Consider the following 17,916-nt stretch of genomic DNA (forward strand, 5'->3'; position numbering starts at 1 on the left):
GGATGTGTTCTGCCCAATTTTACATGCATGAGTCATACTCTCAGATGCACTGTGCGACAACAAAACAAGACAACATAGAAATATTCTTTTCACACTAGAAAATGCTTTTTCCATCACCAACAACCAAATTTAAAACAATAAATAACAATAACAACATGCCACTCTTCGCATCACTGAATGCAATGCAGCACAGAGCGGCTGCTGTGGAGGAATTCATTAACTTTTTGGTGTACTATTTATAGTTGGGGGCAATTATAACATTGTTCATCACACAGTCAAGTCGACATTCAAATGCTGGACTTGTGTAGGCCGACTGTGTGTTACAGATCTGCATGTACGTGATGTGAAAGCACAAGGCGGTAAAATGATGAGTGTATGAGTGCTAGATGCGGAAGCTCAGAGGGAGCTCAGAGAGAGAGAGAGAGAGAGCGAGCAAGAGAGCCGCACGCTGGCGAAAAGGTCACGTCTCAAATTTAACAGGTAAACAGCCAAGATATTAGACTCAGTTATAAGGCACATGTTTAGTCTAGACACTTTTCATTGGGCACTTTAAAGTTTTAGAGGTGTCATTTTGAATATTATGGCTGTTGTTATATTTATCAGGACTTATAACATTAAAACAAAGAATATATAACATTTTTGCCAGTCCACATTTCTAACTGCCATCCCAATTTTGTTTTGACGCAACGTATAGCGTTGTTTTTTTTTTTTTTTCAGAAACAGCTGGAAATAGCCAGTTTAGAGAAGCTGAGTAAAGGTCAATTTGTTAATGTCACAAACTGAACTTAAGTTCAAGTTCACACAGCAAATGTCTAAATGTCTGGCTACACTGACAAGTTTGTATCAACTGACTAATGTGTTGCGTTCGACTGTACCGTGAAAAGGTTTTCGTTTTCATGACACACACCGACACTAAACCTGCACTCAGGTGAACACAGCTGTCGATTGTTATGGAGGAGTGTCACTCAACCTCACTCTAATTTGCAGTGTTTTGGAAAATGTTAAGTGTTGGGAGTTCTGGACTATATGCTAATTTTCCATTGTGGTCATAAATATTTTTACATTTAAAATAACAAAAGGGCCTATTATGTTAAAGGTGAAAGCCATGTATTTTAGGAAGTCTCATTCTTTGTAAATCTATAGTCAGTGAAGTGTCAAATCCAGCTTTGCTCCACAGAAAGACAACAGCACCAAGTGTGGTATCATACTGAGCTAGGGCAGTCGCACTAAATTCATTTGTTTGTGTTCCAGTACTGCTGATAGGTATGAGCCAGAAATTGCTCAAAAATCCTATCGGTCATCAAAGCAGTGTACATGTTTCATCATGTAAACTACCTTTCACCTCAAAAGTAAGACATTATAAAAATACCTTTATGATGGAAATTATCAATCAATGTCTATATAGTCTTTGGGGTGGGTAATAACTAAAATATGAAATCAATTTTATTTAATTTTTTTTTTTTTTTCTTCCTTCAATACAATGGCCTACATTATTCCCTTCTCCTTTGTGCGTGAACTTATAGCTACACTTCACATTCAGGCTCCATCCACATACATCAACAGGTACGCGCCGCGCACATTTGTAACATCTCTCCCCTCATTCATTCATTTCCGTGTCACTGCAGGCGACTTTCCCCTCATAAATAAACATGACAGGCGAGTGGCAGGTGTGAAATGTCAGAGCGACAAAGCCCACGGTCAGGTCAGTGCGGTGTGTCGACTGAGTTTCACTGGGTTGCTGCTTGCAGCACGTGGACGGATGCGCGGATGACGGATCAGCTCTGATTGGCCAGGCGCGCGCTCCCCCCAGCAGGAGTGCTGAGCTCTCGACTTTGCATCTCTGTTGCTCCGATTCACAAGCCCACAGAACACCGCTGGGCTCGGTGCAAGCATCTCCTCCCGCACTTGGAATAAATCTGACATCATTTAAAGCTCGCACCATGGACGCTACCATTTATCAGATCATACTTGGAGAGCTCGGGGACCTAAACTGTAGTTTGATTGATGCTTTCCAAGACACTTTTTTGGAAAACGCTTCATTGTCTTTCCTGAGCACTGATGGTAAGATGGAATTGCTTCCTTTTTTCCCTTGTTCAGTATTGAAAGGTGTTTTGGAAAAGGAAAACTATAAGCGTCCGCTTTTTTTTGTATTTTTACTTTATTTATTTTCAAGGTTTATATTGTAATGCCACAACCGATGAGATTGGAACCTGCTGGCCACGGAGCAGCACCGGGAGGATTGTAGAGAGACCGTGCCCTGAGTACATCAATGGGGTGAAGTACAACACAACCAGTAAGACATTTGGCTGTCATGGCAAAAGTTCTTTAACATGCATTTGTTTGGAAATTCGTTGGCGATTTCTTACAAAATTGTTTTTTTTTTTTTTTTTGTTTGTTTTGAAAAGGGAGATTCATCTTTGCAAATGCACACGATATAAAGATGTGATTTAAGGTAAAGGAAAAAAAAAAGAATTTTAGTTCTAGTTTAAGGACTTCATCTGGAGTAGCAAACAAGTGCAGTAAACGAATGACTTCATTTACCATCTTACAAATTTTCATTTGTAATTGGATGATTTTTTCAAAGGCCTATTCTTCTTCTGTAAAGCAGTGATGACAGTGATTTCTCAATGATCATTACACCTCTTGCCACTGGAGCAGCTGCATCAGAATGAGCCTGTGTTGATAAAAACAAAAAAAAAAAACCAACAAAAAAACAAATCCACCTAAAAGCACTGAAACCTCAGCTGATTGTGCAGTTCTTCGCCCAGTTTGTTGCTTGGTAGTGAATTATGATTGTTCCAACAGATAATTGCCCAAAGTTGGATAATGTGACATTGCATTGCAGTACTTGCTGTGTGGCTATAATAAACAGAAAAGAAAAAAATGCCAGCAGTAAAATTTACTTACATGCTCAACACACAATAAAACAATCTTCAGTTTATGCTGCAACATCCAGGACTGTCAGCCAGGTAGCAGCATTTTCTGCCCACATTATCTGGTGCAGAGTTGAGCTCACGAGGTCTCCTCCCATCGCCAATGTTTTGCTGAATCTAGCTTCACCTTCCCACACCTGTCATCAAAGCTGGTCAGCCCATTGATAAAGAAAAAAAAAAAAGCCAGCAGTCTAAAGTCACTGGCACCATCTGTAGTTCCCAGCTATAATAACAACACCTCTTACTTCCTGTTGATTTCAACAGAACAGCTTTAATCTGCTGGCTGGAAGGACAATCCAAACCCAAACTGTATCAGCCAGCAGCTTTGCTAAGAGCTGAGAAAAGCATATCACAACAACGCTGTCACATTATACTCCAGTTTTAATCAGGAGACTGATGAAGCTGTTGACACACTCAGAAAAACTGTTACAGCATTGATCTCACAAAACAACACTACAAAATAATCCCTGTAATGTACTGCAGTGTCAAGGTCCTGCATGACAGTGTAAGCATGCCCCTGGCTGTTATCTCTTTAATAGGCTCAGGTGCAGAGTCATTACCCACAAACCCCCCACCACACACACTCACACACACCCTACCGTCTGCCTAGTCACCTCTTACTGCATTGATTCACCTTCCGCTGCCTCATGGCTTTATCCAGTTGGTGTGATAATTGCTGTCATTTTCCATGAATACATGGGTCAACCAACGTCACCTTTCCCAACATACAGGGTACCTTCAGTTGTTGACATCCTTGTGGCTAGATATAATATTTCGGACAGGCTGGGGATTGGTGTGAAAATGCATTGATTGAATAATCCTGTAAAATAGATTTTCCAGTCAAGCAGGGTTGAACTGGGAAATGAATTCAGTTTCAGGGTTGAAAGATTGGTTGTGATTGGCCAGTGAGCCCAGTCCTGCAACACGCATCCAGCATGCTCTGACGTACACCCTGAATGACAGGCACACAGAGACGACCGAGCGATGTCCGACACTGCAGTCAAGTAACAGGTCTGTCACATACGCTAGAGTGTAATGGCAATTTGTGGGTGTAGGAGGTTACAATATTCTGTTGCCCTATATAGTTTCACCATGATTGAAAAATCAAAAAGGTAAGAATGAGCACAGGAATCAAAGAAATTCTTTTAGGAAAATTAAGTCACAGTACTGAACAGATTGCAGTTGAAGTGGAATATAAGAGGTGACAGCTTTTTTTGTTCCCTTGTGTAATGCCCCTGACTAAGGTAATTACAGGAGTCTTTCCAGCAGCAGATTGTACAGCTTTCATTCTTGCATTTTTAAAAGTGTTGATTCACTTATACCACAGACTGAACTGGAGATCAACGTTGGTTTGTCACATACAATGTGCTTGAAGCAAGCTTAGACGCTTAAGTGATCATTATATCAGTGTGTAAAACAAATCATTTTATTTAGTTTCACCATGAGGAGTTCTTATTAAAAAATGATGTGTGATGGCATCAGTCTTTTCAGCAAAAGCCACAAAAAAACATGTTTACGTTCAAGTGAAAAAGCCCTGTTATGGCTATGGTAATTACGACTGTTGTGTACTTCCAACTTCAAACCAGTCAGTCAGTGTTGTTTCCTGTAACCATGACCACAGTCATTCTATAACATTAACATGTTTATTATGGACAAGAAAGGTCCAACAAAGTACTTATAAGAACCCCAACCATAATCTTTCCCAAAAACCTAACCAACCTCTTTGTGCGTAAACCTAACCAAACTTTTACTGTACCATTGTCACATCATGAAAGGTTTAGGTATTTAATTCTCAGCAGTGATTTTTAACAGTTTATCTGATATAATGTGACATAATCTCCTAAACGCTCCTATGGGTCATATGAGAGCAGGTAGAGAGTTCTCAGTATCATGTAATTTTCCTCAGAACACTGTATAAGAGGTTTCAGACAGGGAATATAGTAGGGAAGTAGAGACTATTAGGGAATTTTACACTTTGTCAACTTTGCAGTCATATAACAGAATATTTTACAAATTGTTTCCCACATTGACTGCAGGACTTTAAACTGATTTTGCCCACAAGTCCCACTTTACCAGAAGATAACACACTTTGTGGAATGTGGATTTTTGTATCAGAGCCACTGTGGCAGATCGGTTTAGCTGTCCTATCTAAAAACCCTCGGGAAACCACACAGGAATTTTAAGAGGATGGTGAGAACTGGCTGTATGGAGCTGTTTAATGCACTTTTGAGCATGTGAACGAGCATTGCAGTCCATGTAGATTATTGCAGTGATGCATATGAGCATGGAGTCTTCACAGGAGGTTGATGGCACTGTAGCATGATGTGTTTAAACATTGCGTGCTTAGCCTGAATTGAAAAATTAAATCTGCAATGTTCTGCAAGCAGTGGGGAAATATTAATTTATTTATTTGGCATCTTATCCAATAATAATAAGTTTTTGCTATCATGTCTCACATTTGCAAACTGCCCTTTCCTCTTCTGTAGGCCACTGTCTATAGGGTTAAATGACTAAACCATGTTACTGTAGTAGTTTCAGTATATTCAGAGAAGGGTAGGGAATTGATATCAAAGCACCAGTTTGACATTTTGGAAAACATGCTTATTCTCAGTATATCTATCTTGTTCATTAAACATGAAGCCACAGCCAGAAACTGGTTAGCTTAGCTCAAAAAAAAAAAAAAAAAAAAAAAAAAAAAGGGAAAAAAAAGTAGGAAACGTCACCCTGGCTCTGTCCAAAGGTAACAAAATTCTCCTTGTAACACCTCTAAAGCTCCCAAAATAACATGTTAAATTTTCTTTGTGTAATCAGCACAAAAAGGGGTTTTACAGGCAGTAATGTGGAAAGCAGGTAAAGGAACTATTTCTTGGCAGAAAGCAGTGAATTCCTTGTCTGGTAACCTCATTGTAACCTTCATTTATTCAGGGTAGTTTCACTGGAAGGCAACCTCTCTATTACAGGAACGCCCCGATCACTCTCACACAGTTACACACTCACATTCACACCTGGAAGCTGCCCAGTAAAACCACAGCGTGACCTGCTGGCCTCTGCGCAGCTCAACTGAAGCAGTTCGGGTTAATTGTCTTACAGAAGGGCACCCGCAGTGTTGTTGATGAAAACTTCACTTTTTCCCCACCCAGGTCAGGAGCTCGCTTCTCTAGGCTTCCACCCCCCATTGTGACGAGACTCCAGGAAGTCTCTCTCACCAGCTGTTTCGGCCTGTTTCCAAACCGTATGCCAAGCTAAGGAAACTGTCTCCTGTCTGTAGCTTTTTATTTGACGGACAGATATGAGAGTGGTATTGATCCTCTCATCCAACTCTAGGCAAGAATGTGAATAAGCATTAGTATTATTTTCATCTTTCTTATAAAAGTTTTAGGCTTTTTTCCCCTTTTATGCAGCAGCCCTTCATTCGTAACCATCTCCTATGGTTTAGGTAAATTATTATTTTTGCTTCCCAGTGCCTGCTCCTCTGCGGTTGGTTTTACACCTGGCTGCTTTGGTGAATTAACTCAGCATTTAATGATGGCGACAGTATGCGTGTTGAATGGTGCATGTACATGGAGCTTTCTTTCATGTATCTTGCAGCATGATATTGCACCATGAAGTCCTGTCTACCTTTTACTGCATATCTATATGCAGTGGGAAACTCTGCGGGCTGCCAGTCGATCCGCATTTACATCACCGGGTGCAAATGTGTTTCCCCATTCTTTTTCGGTCTAATTTCAGTTAAACAATGAGGTTTGAAATATTTTGTCAAGTTATGAACAAATAATGTCAGAAAGGAAGAAGAGTTGTTTAATTTCTCCCAACACTAATATGTTAAATTTAAAGAACATCCAGTGTATTGAATGCAAAGTATTAGGTTGAATGTGCTGAAAATGCAGCAGCATAGGCAAGTCTTTACAAAACTCCTGATTGCATAAGTGATGCTTGAAATCACAGGATACTGCATATTTTCACAACAAAGTGACGCGTGTCCCGAGACAATGAAGGCGATTATCTCGATCCTGCTGGGTCACATTAGCAGCACCACGGATAAATAAAACTTTAAAACAAAAAAAATCACAAGTAGGTCAGACTGAGAATAGAAGCAGGCCCCAACATCACATGAGCAGGTGTTAATTAACACAGTGCAGTGACACACAGAGTCTGAAGTAAAGTAGACTTAGAAAATTCATTGATTTGAAGCTATAGCACAATGTTTTCAGGACGTGTTTTTTTTTTTTTTAAACTCTCTCGTTTTGGCCACATATGGTGTCTGACCCATGGGACTAACAATAGATTCTCTTCCATTTGCCTCCTTGGTGGCGTCTCAGAGATGCACATTTCATGCACAGGTCTGCATATTAGAAAAGAATGACCCACTGTTTTATTTTAAGGACAAGCCTGTGAGCTTTGTACCCCCAGCAGTTGAACACCGGAAGATATAAATGCAGTATCGTGTGTAACCTCACAGGGTTTGTGTAGTACTTTAAAATGGCTGAAGTTTAATGTCAGCAAAATGTTGCAATTCTCACCCAAAAAAAAAATATCAGAGTTTTCACAGGCTTAGCAGGGACGCTCAGGTAAGGGGCTATAAATTCCTCTGCACTTCTTCAAACGTATATAAATATTAATGTCTGTGTAGAGTGGCTTAAGAGGTTTATGCATTTTTAAACCTTCCTGTGTCCCCTTTTTTTTGTGCATTTATTCAGTTCTCTGGTATACATGAGATACACATCACCACAGTTGAGGCAGAGATGTTAAATGTGGTTCATTGTCTCTGTTATTCATTGTCTCTGCTTTGTCACCCCCCCCCATGTGATGTGCTTTCTGTCAAGCCTCAGGCAAGACAAGATGTTCACAGTGGGATAGATGAATGATATCAACACTGCAGTGTCAGTTTTGCAAATTCAAGCCATATGTTGGTGACCGGTGTTCAGACTCCCAGAGTGTAGCTGTAATTATTCTGTGAATCATAGTTAACTCCCCTCATCCCTTTCCGTCCCCCGTTCATTCACACAGAGCACGCGTCTTGTCGCCATATGATGTACGTGTCTGCTCTACACAGCTCAAAGTCAGAATCGCTGTTTCAACAATAGAACTTTATTTATCCTCTTATCAGGATTAATAAAGTCCGAGGCATATCTGCGCTGCGATGTGTATCAGGTACAGAGAAGACAGCGGCGCTGCTGCTACGGCGTTGCATTTTGGGTATACAGCTCGACGCTTTATTTCCGAATTGGAGACGAGTCTGTGCGGCAGTACCTCATCTTTTAGAGGCAAACATGAAACAGAAACTCAGCGGTGAATAAATAGGAGGTTCATAGTGATGCTTTATAAGATGCTATCTGCATTTTTGCGTGTATGTGTGTGTCATAGACTGCATATAAAAAAGGTGTGTGTGTGTGTTTTTCCATTGTGTGAGAAAGCACCGAACACCTACATAAACGATCTTTTCGCTATAAGAAAAATTAAACTTACAAATCATTTAGATGCTTTACATCGAGGATAAATAAATCACTCACAGCGCAAACGCCACAAGTGACAATGAAAGACAGACGTGTGGGTGCAAATCTTTTAAAAAACGACTGAAGTTATTAACGGAGATCGTTGAGAGGTATGGTTGTGTAACTGATTTGAGAAGTTAAGGCAGTGTAAAAGAAATCCTTCCGCTTGTCAAAAGCTCACTTAGTATAACCTAATGACTCACCACTAAAGTTTAATGACAGTCTAAATGAGGGTGGGTAATACTGCTCCTCTACTACTTCTTGTCAGTGAGCTGTCATGTTCCCCTGTGGGGGACTGATATAAAACTAAAACTCTTTCTACCTGTAAAAGCTGTTAAGTGTGCTTGTGTGTTAACAGCGAACGAACCACGGAACGTCCTATTTTTCAACCCTCATCTTACTCCATGCAACTGACTTCCCATGTGCAGTTGCTCCTTGAATCATGCACTTCTTGCATGGTTCTTGCACAACCTGTGTTGTTTTGGGGTTTTTAGTTTTTCTTTGCTGAATCCAGTGATTGTCTGTCTGTAAATCACCTCTCCCTCAGTGAATCTACCCCCTTGAACCCTCTGATCCACTTCTCCATGGAGAGACTCAGTAAGAGGTTAGTCAGTCATCAAATTCAGGTCAGCATGTGTGGCAAACATTTCACTAGCCATTGCACACCGAGTCCCCCAGGGGAGGGGGTCCAATCAGCACCAGCCCCCCCTCGGCTGCACTCCCAACTGGCTCAGCATCCACACATACTACTCTCCAGCACAAGAGCTGGACACACATTTTTGAAGCCACCACATAACACACACACACACACACACACACACACACACACACACACACACACACACACACACACACACACACCCAGATGGTTACAATCGTTTAGAGAGGAGCTCTTAGCAGTAGAGCAATTCAATTATTAATTCCTTGTCTCTTGCCCATTTCTCTCATTTTATTTTGAATGCTGAATAACAAGCCCCCGTCTCCTAAAAATAATCAGGTTGTAGTGGTGCCTTGGTACTGTAGGTGTCTTCCATTCCTTCCCCACCCCCACGAGTTTTCACACATCGAAACTCAGCTTGTTTGTTAAAAAAAAAAAAAAAAAACTGTAGAATCATAGCACTTGGTAACAGCGGTAACACTGGTTTCAGTGCTATCAATCAGTTACACTTTAGTACCCCTGTGTAGGAGCGCCACTTGTCAGTTGTACAGTTGTCAACATCACTCCTTTCTCTGTTGCTGGTGTTTTCATTGTCTTTAATAAAATGTAAAAATGTGCCTTGATGCGTTCACTTCGTATTTGTAATTGTGGAGATGTTGCATGCATGATTAGGTAACTACTGTCTCATCTACACTCATCTATTTAATAACCCCTCCACTATAGCTTGATATTACATCGAAAGGTGGACGACTGATTATTGCACCCTTGCTCTGCAAAATGCACACTGATGTGTTTGCCTGGCTAGGCGGTATCCCCAAACCCGCAGGTGTAGTTGTATAGTAGGCATAATGCTCGTTCCTCTAAAGCAAACGGAGTAACACATTTGCGACAGTGAAATATGAGATTGGGAGCTTTGTGTTGTGGTGCTTTTATGTAAACGTCAAAAGGCAGCAGGACCAACAGACGTGAACTGATTTTAATACTATAAAATAGTCAGAGTGAAAAGCGTTTTTTGCTATCGCGCTGACCTGCTATAAATTACTTGGATCGTCGTTTATTAAATGCTACAGCATGTGTGTGCTTCTTGCTTGTGTGATGTGCTCTAATATATTCACATTTTCCAGACACATTATACATTATGCTCCACGTTTGGCTTGTTGGCTTCCCTCAGAGTGGGGTGGGGGGTGGGGGGGTTGCGGTTGGGGGTGCCACAGACTTGTAGCATACGCAGCCCATAGCTCATTTTCCAACTGACTTCGATACAGCGACAAGTATTTGACAGCAAACGCACTGGCGAACGTTTGAATCCGTGACCCACAATTATAGTTATTTCTAACGCGTCATGAGGGCATGAAGGCCAACATGGCAAATTTAAGAGACACAGCTGTGAGTAAAAGATTACCCAGCAACTCTTCCTCAGGCTCTGTTGGCCTGTCTGCATCAGTGGTCATCGCTCAAGGCACATAGCTTTTTGAGAGACTGGGTCTTCCCTGCTAAACAAGAGGAGATAGGCTGAGAGTTACCCAAAGTCCCTTTCACTGCAATTTATGGTGTGATGCGTACAAGACATCTGCAGTGAAGCTATTAGAGTGTTTGCTCAACCACCAAGATTATTTTGATCTGAATTTATATCAAACTGGACATTTAGGGGGCTTAACCGAATAGTCAATTGGCAAAAAAAATTTAATATAAAAACAATTTTTTAAGATTTATTATCAATTATAATCAAATAATTTTTTACAACAGAAAATCTCAAATCTGTTGTCTCAGATTCCAACTTCACAAATGGCGGATTTCACTAGTTGTTTAGTTTTCTGATATTACACGATATTATCTGATATTGAATATATCAACTTGAACAACTGATTAATCAGAATAATCATCAGCAGAATGAAAATAATTATAAGCCCTTAATATAATTAGCTTGGCTCCTGTTGAGCATTAAACTCATTCACAGAATGATATTACAATGCCTTATTAACTGTAAATATATGGCATTGATTTATTTTTGTAATCTTAAACATCAGGGGTTTCATTAACTCAGGTGTAAACAACCATAAATAATTATTTATATCCTCTAATTATTTAAATACTTAAGTCCTCACTTTGACCTGTGCGTCAGGCCTCTCACATGTTCTCCAGCTGGGGTCGTAAACTTAATTTTATGCAATGACCTCCTCAACCTTATGAAGAAAAACACACAAAATTTTCTTTCATAATAACAGCTGCATTCTCTCTCTGTCTCTCTCCCTCTCTCTGTCTCATGTCCAGCTGACTGACTCTGCAGCCCAAACAAAACCTGCCCCCCTTCTTTTGAGTTCAGCAGAGAAAAACCCACTTTCTATTCGCTTTAAATTCTCCTCTTCCTGAAAATAATCCAGTGCAGATATTTATGAACATCCTAAACCTCACCATAGGGCATGAGCAAGTAATACATTAAAAGGTATGTCACGTATGTACATCATGCTCTTTCATTTCTTAAATTCAACCATCCATCTCAAGTGTAATGACAGTGCCAATCACAGTTCCTCCCTCCCTCCCTTCTCCATCCAATAATTCTTCAGCCCCATATGTTCAATTGACACGTTAAGAGACATAAAATATCCTCCAAGTTCCAGCAGAGAACTGCTCCGAGGTGTCTTCGGATCTGCTCTGAAACCGAACAAGCTATTCTGTGTGAAGGTTACTCAGCCTGTGTTTTGCCTCTGGAAATAGCTCCTGCAGCCCAGTGGAGCAGCAGCGCTCCTTCATCAGGTCATCAAGTCACACAAACAGGTGGTTTGTTCCAAGTTCTTCAGACAACATAAAGCTCCCTTCACTATGATGTGACGTGGGAACCCGCAGGGCCCACTTGTTTCATTGATCTCTTAAACGAGAGGCTGACTAGAAATAGCGAGAGCTCTGGTGAATTAATGAAGGTAACTCTGTAGAATCCATTATGAAGCATCGACAAGAAGTAAAAATGTCAATAGTAGCTAATCCCACTTTTCCATCCTGCTTACAGGTGGAGGGACAGACGGTCTGAGAGTTTATTGAATTCTGACAGACTTACAAAATTACTTTTAGCGTCAAGTCAAGTGAAAAGAGACTGGGGCCGCTACTAACAACACTAAGAAACCCACAGCCTCTGTGATGCTCTACTCAAGCACAATGGCGACTTTAACCAGTGGAAGAGGAAACGCACATGCATATAATTTTTTAATAAGCTAATATATGTTCAGTGTAGCCTGCTAATAGATCATCACAATTAATTACACTTAGCTCATGAGAACATCGCTTTCGAGGCCTTACCACTGATGTATCAGAGGAGTGAAAATCATATATATTTCACATTGGTCATACTTTCATAATTTAAAAGATTATGCGGTTATTTTTGATTTGCTCTCAAAGCTGTCGCAGTACTTTAAAATGCAGAGATTAACAGCATGACACTGACTTCGCAGATTTCCTGTTGTGATAAGAGGACGCCACTTGAAACGGTAAGAGAATGATGACATGATTGAGCTGTTTCAACATCTTTTCAGCTGGCCACTCCTTGTAGCCGCATTTAGCAGCTATTCCAGGCGGAGCTTGATAGTGGATATGAAGTTTTAAACAACTACCTGTTGTTATGATGTATTATAATTAAAACAGGAAAAAAAGCAGCAAAGCTCTTTACAGCTTTCCTGTCTGACCCAGCTGCACAACTGCATGAAGTATGTATGGAAGCATATATTTTATGTCGTATTTTTGCAGTGACTGGATGTTACAGAATGTGGTCTTGTTCCTTTACTGCCTCTGGTCTGTCTACCTTATCTAATTTGAGTGGCTCAATCAATGAGTGTGGTTATATTCCTTGCTAGTTTGAACGCTTTTTTGAAGGCTGAAGAGATAAATTTGCACAGTATTTCACCCAAACAAAAAGATAAAATTAAAAAATCAATTCATTTACTCCTTACATTCATTTCACTACCCCAGACAGGTTGAGGCAACCTCTTGTTTTAATCTTTTAAAAGGAATAAGAAATGAATCAAATAACGAGGAAAGACATGCGCTCGTCATGCAGCATGGATGTAGTATAAAGACATCAAAGTCAGACACTGTGTGGCAGCAGGTTGATCAGGCAAGCAGCCAAAGCTTTTAGGCTAACCCCATATGTCTTTTGTTGATTGGCTCAGTGGAGTTTGACCTGAGCTTGTATGATTATTTGGTCCATGAGTGCAGCTTCTAGAGACAGGCACTCAGATGTATCTCTTTAAACCTGGTGCAGCATTTCTACTTCTACAGCAACATCTCCAGCTGCCTCTCTCTGTCTCTCTCACTCTCTCTCTCTCTCTCTCTCTCTCTCTCTCTGTCAGCCGTAGGAGGAAGAGTATGACACAGAGGCTTGAACTCACTCTGAGAAAACGGTAAAAAAAACAAATAAAACAAAAAAAACAGTGGGATTGTTTTTTGGTTTTGTTTTTTTCTGCCAGGTTTTCTGCTCTAAATTTTCACCTCCTTGTTGGTTGTGGTGCAAGTAACAGTCCTTTTTGTTATCCAGCTAATATCAACACCAATGTGTTAGTTATGTTCGTGAGTTATATTTTTAAATGCACAAAGTATCAACAGTAGAAGTGGGTGTTTTAATGTTGTCACCAAAAAACGTGTCAGTAACATTTCTGCACAGGCTATGAATGTGCATGACACAGAAAAAGCTTGAGCGTCTCTCTCTCTCTCTCTGGAGTTATTCCTCCCCTTGGGCTGTTCCCGTTATAGAAGCCATGAGTGTTTCGAGACTTCACAGAGGGAACAGATAAAAAAAAAAACAAAGATATTCAACACAGTTTGTCAAAATGTGCATTTGATTCATAAACTCTTCAACTTTGTATATTCTGTGCGACATTTATTAAATTTACTGCAACATGTTCATTTTCCAGGAGCAATTTAAAAAACACATAATTGGAAGAATAATCCTCCATTGTCTAAACTAAATTTTAAAAAAATAGGACAGGTGAGGTTATGAGTTAATGTTTTTTTGTGCCGATTACTGATGGAAGTCATATGCATATTTCTGAAAATATAACAGCTCTGAGCCTCAGAAAAAAAGCTGTTACCTGGTGGGAGGAGTTCAAATACTTTGATGTATGTGGAACTTGTGATCTAACTTCACAATAAACCTCCCAGAGGACTGTATTTGAGGTAATCCGGTCATTTTTGAAGTGCGTGTTGATGCGTGCCACAGAGCCGGGGACTTTGTTTTGCTCTGAAGAGGATCAGCACCTCTGACAAATTGTATAACAGAGTGAATATGACAATGACAGGACAGTATCATTTTTTTGTAAAGTGGTTTGGCTGCCATGTTGTGTTTGATCAAACTTGGGTAAATCCAGGGCTTGGGAACATTTGCATTTTAATGTGGTGATGTTGGCAACTTAGTGTTGACAGGTTAGGCTCACTGGAGACTAACGTTGTATGATGTGAACCACAGGTCATCTGGGACATAAATATATGATTTTTGGAAATGGGAGGCAGTCCTATCATTTTATCTTCACATACAAAACAGTTTGAATTCTCCATTATGTTTGCATAGGAAGAGAGCCTTCCTCCTTCCTTTCATATGTGATTTAATTCTGCAGAAATCTGTCCTCGGGTATGTGTTTCTGGCAAACATATCATTTTCCAGCCGAATGGTAAATGGGGGAACATGTGAGGAAAATAATAAAAAAAAAAAAAATAAATAAATGTATTTGCCCTTTGAAAAAGGACACTTTTTGCATCTAAGAGTAAAAGGGCAGGAGGGGTCGCGCACACACACACACACACACACACGAAAGCAAAACAGACTTGGAGATAAGCTGCCAGCTGAAAAATTGCAGGAACTGCCATTAGAGGTAACAAACAGAACCCAGAAACTCACATTATTGTAAAACCAGATCCAGACAAATATAAAAAATTCAACACTTCAATGGCTCCCTATAGAACCCCCAGCTTGCACAGTGGTAGACAAATATTTTCCACTGTGGTCTTTCAAACTAAAAGTAATGTAGATGAAGACTTAATAATAAAAAAGTGCAGAGACTGAAATTGCTGTTGTTGCAAACCTAATTAATATAAGATGGTGGCATCAAATAATGACCAAAAATGACTGGTGTTATCTATTAAATTTTGTCACGCATTTCCCAAAGAAGCTCTTACAATAGGCGTGAGTGTACGTCATTATAAGTTTGGCTCTCTGAGGTGCTGAGGGGGATTGGCAAGATTTCAGTCATTGCAGTTTAATACTACATGTTGCAGAAATCTGGGGGCAGCTGAACAAACTATTTTCATTACATAATTGCACTTTTTCCTACCATTCTGTGAACAACCTTGATCTGATTTTATGCTGCTCACGTCATGACTGAGCAGCGGGGCACAGTGAAAGAAGTTGGTTACTGAGAAGTTGGAGGTGTGCAGTCTGTCGCCCGCAGCTCTTCATCTAACAGATCATTGTGGCCGCTGCTCCTCGGTCCATTACTCCCTGCAACATTTCACACTGTTCTGCTGTCAAAAAATGACTTTGTTCATAATAAAAGTGGACTTGTGTTTCGCCGGTTAAGTGCTTTTAATGTGAAGCTGCAACAGCAGGAAATGTTCGGTTTGCATTAGCAGCAACTTAATCCAGCATTCTTTCTGGAAATGTGGCCACTGACACTCAGTTTGTAAAACCGCAAATATATAAGTAGCATGTTGCAATATTTTCATCAGTGTGCCATAGAATCAATCACCATTGTGTCACCTCATTCAGCGATAGATAGCGACTTAGAAAAACACATAAATCACAAAGTGTAAATTTAAAAAACACACAAAGAAGCAGTTTATGCTTGGAATTCTTCAGTATGAAAACGAAGATTAAAAGAGTACTTAAAAGATCAGCACTGATGCCAGAGACGTTTTCTTTCTGACTTCACACATTCCTGTTTCCTGTCAAAACCTGACGCCTAGATTACCCACAATACAAATCAACCAATGACACTTTAGCAGCTGATGCAGCCAACCACTAGAGCCTCAAGCAGCGATGAGGAGCTGGCTGCATAGGTCTGCTAGACGCATGTCTCTCTAACTCCTTACCCCCAGATTGTTTTCATTCTCTAACTCGTAGTCAGACAGGAGGACACTGAGTCAATTGATGTCACTTGAGGCAGATTTGTGTAAAGCCACAAAAGCCTTTACACAACTTTTTCCACTTATGTAATGGGGTTAGCTTAGTAGTAGCTGCTCACCAAGATCTGTAAGCAGACTTTGTGTGTAAAATTGATGGCCGGTCGGAGCTTTCAGCTCGCTGCCCTGTATAGTTCATCACTGGGTAAAATGAAGTTTAAAGGAAGTTTTAACAGATGTTCGAGGCAGATGTTACCACTTACCATCTGCCATTTACCAAGAGCACCAGTGACCTAATCAGATTTTAAAATGATCACAAACAGTAAAGTCGTCGGTAAAGCATGCAGGTTTCAGCTCCTCCTGCAGCTTTTAAATCTACAAAGGCAGGAGGGACTTAAGTTAAGGTATAACTAATACTTAAAGTGTTTATGGGAAATAATACTTAATCCTTTACGACCAGGTTCGCTTTAAGATGCTCTTGGGAAATGGGGCCCGGTTTAATAAAATGGTTACATGTTTGTTACTCCCACATCATTTACTATACATTACTACAATTATTGTCAGAGATGTATTTAATTTTAAATAAATGTGAAAGATACTTTAATGGTGATTTGATTTTTACCTCAATTAAATCACTACAAGTGATGTACAATATCAGATATGACTGACTGATTGAATTGCTGCTGTCATTATTCCCTCATCTCCTCTTTGTATTGTCATGTTTTATTTGCATCCGCTTGTCTCCCGCCTTCACGTCCTCACTTTGCCCTCTGACGTGTGTGTGTGTTGATATAACACAGCAGCTTTGCTCCAGTTCCTGCCACCTAAACGTAATATCAAACCCCAATGATCTGTGAGATTCCTGCTATGTTATGGTATGGCCTACTTTTACTCTGGCTCATGAAATTAAATTTCATATAGCTCAGAGGTAACGCTGCCATAAGTGGCTCAGGTTTACAACCTGCATGAACCGTTTTGATCACTCAACTCTGAGATATTTTAGCCTTTCATCTTTCCAACTATTTGAAACTCATCCAAATAGAAGGCTCTCAGTTTTAGTGGTTATTTCACTAAACAGCTGAAAGGAGTGAGTAATTTGTGATAAACCGTGAGCAGGAGCCTGGTGCTTTGATGAGGAGGCGTAGTTTTATTGTTTGTTTGTTTGAGTCCATCCATCAGACAACCGACCTCGTAGCACAACAGTAACACAGAACTAAAGAGACAGATGACAATCTGAAGCACAGAGCAATCAAACGCCAGCGACAGAAAGGCAGGCTTACACAACCTTTAAGTGAAAAATGTTGTACCGTTATATTCCTGTGGCATTGTTGCAGATCCCACGGCTGGTCGCACAGAAACAATCAGCTGAGAGAAACAGGTCAAGCTCGGCAGCAGTGAAGACGCACACTCTTTGGTTTGCCTTCCAGATTAATTAGGAGAATTTATTAGTAATTTTTCTTTCCACAATTAATAACTGAATTTTGTTTTCCATCCTTAATTGAAGCACCACTTAAGCGTGAACAACCAATCCATGCTTACGATATGTAATTAAAAGCTCCTTTACTTCTTTATCTCAACAAACAAGCTTCTAATCTTCCAATCCCTGAACAACAAAATGGTGTTTTTTGTTTTGCATGTACATATTTGTGCATCCAAGAAAGAAAGTTGGCGGGGTAGCTGGTGGAGGGGGTGGGCGCTGTTGGCGTTGGGTATGCCAGTTGGGAATTGCACATTT

The 17,916-nt window shown here is 40.2% G+C and overlaps 1 protein-coding gene across 1 annotated transcript in view; it reads left to right on the plus strand.

Annotated features, from left to right (window-relative positions):
• Positions 1-1,866: 1,866 nt before the first annotated feature.
• LOC130179444 (corticotropin-releasing factor receptor 2) overlaps positions 1,867-17,916 on the plus strand; it is a 34,175-nt gene continuing 18,125 nt past the window's right edge. The window contains exons 1-2 of the mRNA XM_056392423.1: positions 1,867-2,061; positions 2,174-2,293. Of these exons, the coding sequence (XP_056248398.1) occupies positions 1,941-2,061; positions 2,174-2,293 (241 nt within the window). The 5' untranslated portion in view covers positions 1,867-1,940. The remainder of the gene's footprint in view (positions 2,062-2,173; positions 2,294-17,916) is intronic.

Source organism: Seriola aureovittata, chromosome 12 (assembly GCF_021018895.1).
Source record: "Seriola aureovittata isolate HTS-2021-v1 ecotype China chromosome 12, ASM2101889v1, whole genome shotgun sequence".
Lineage (NCBI taxonomy): Eukaryota > Metazoa > Chordata > Actinopteri > Carangiformes > Carangidae > Seriola > Seriola aureovittata.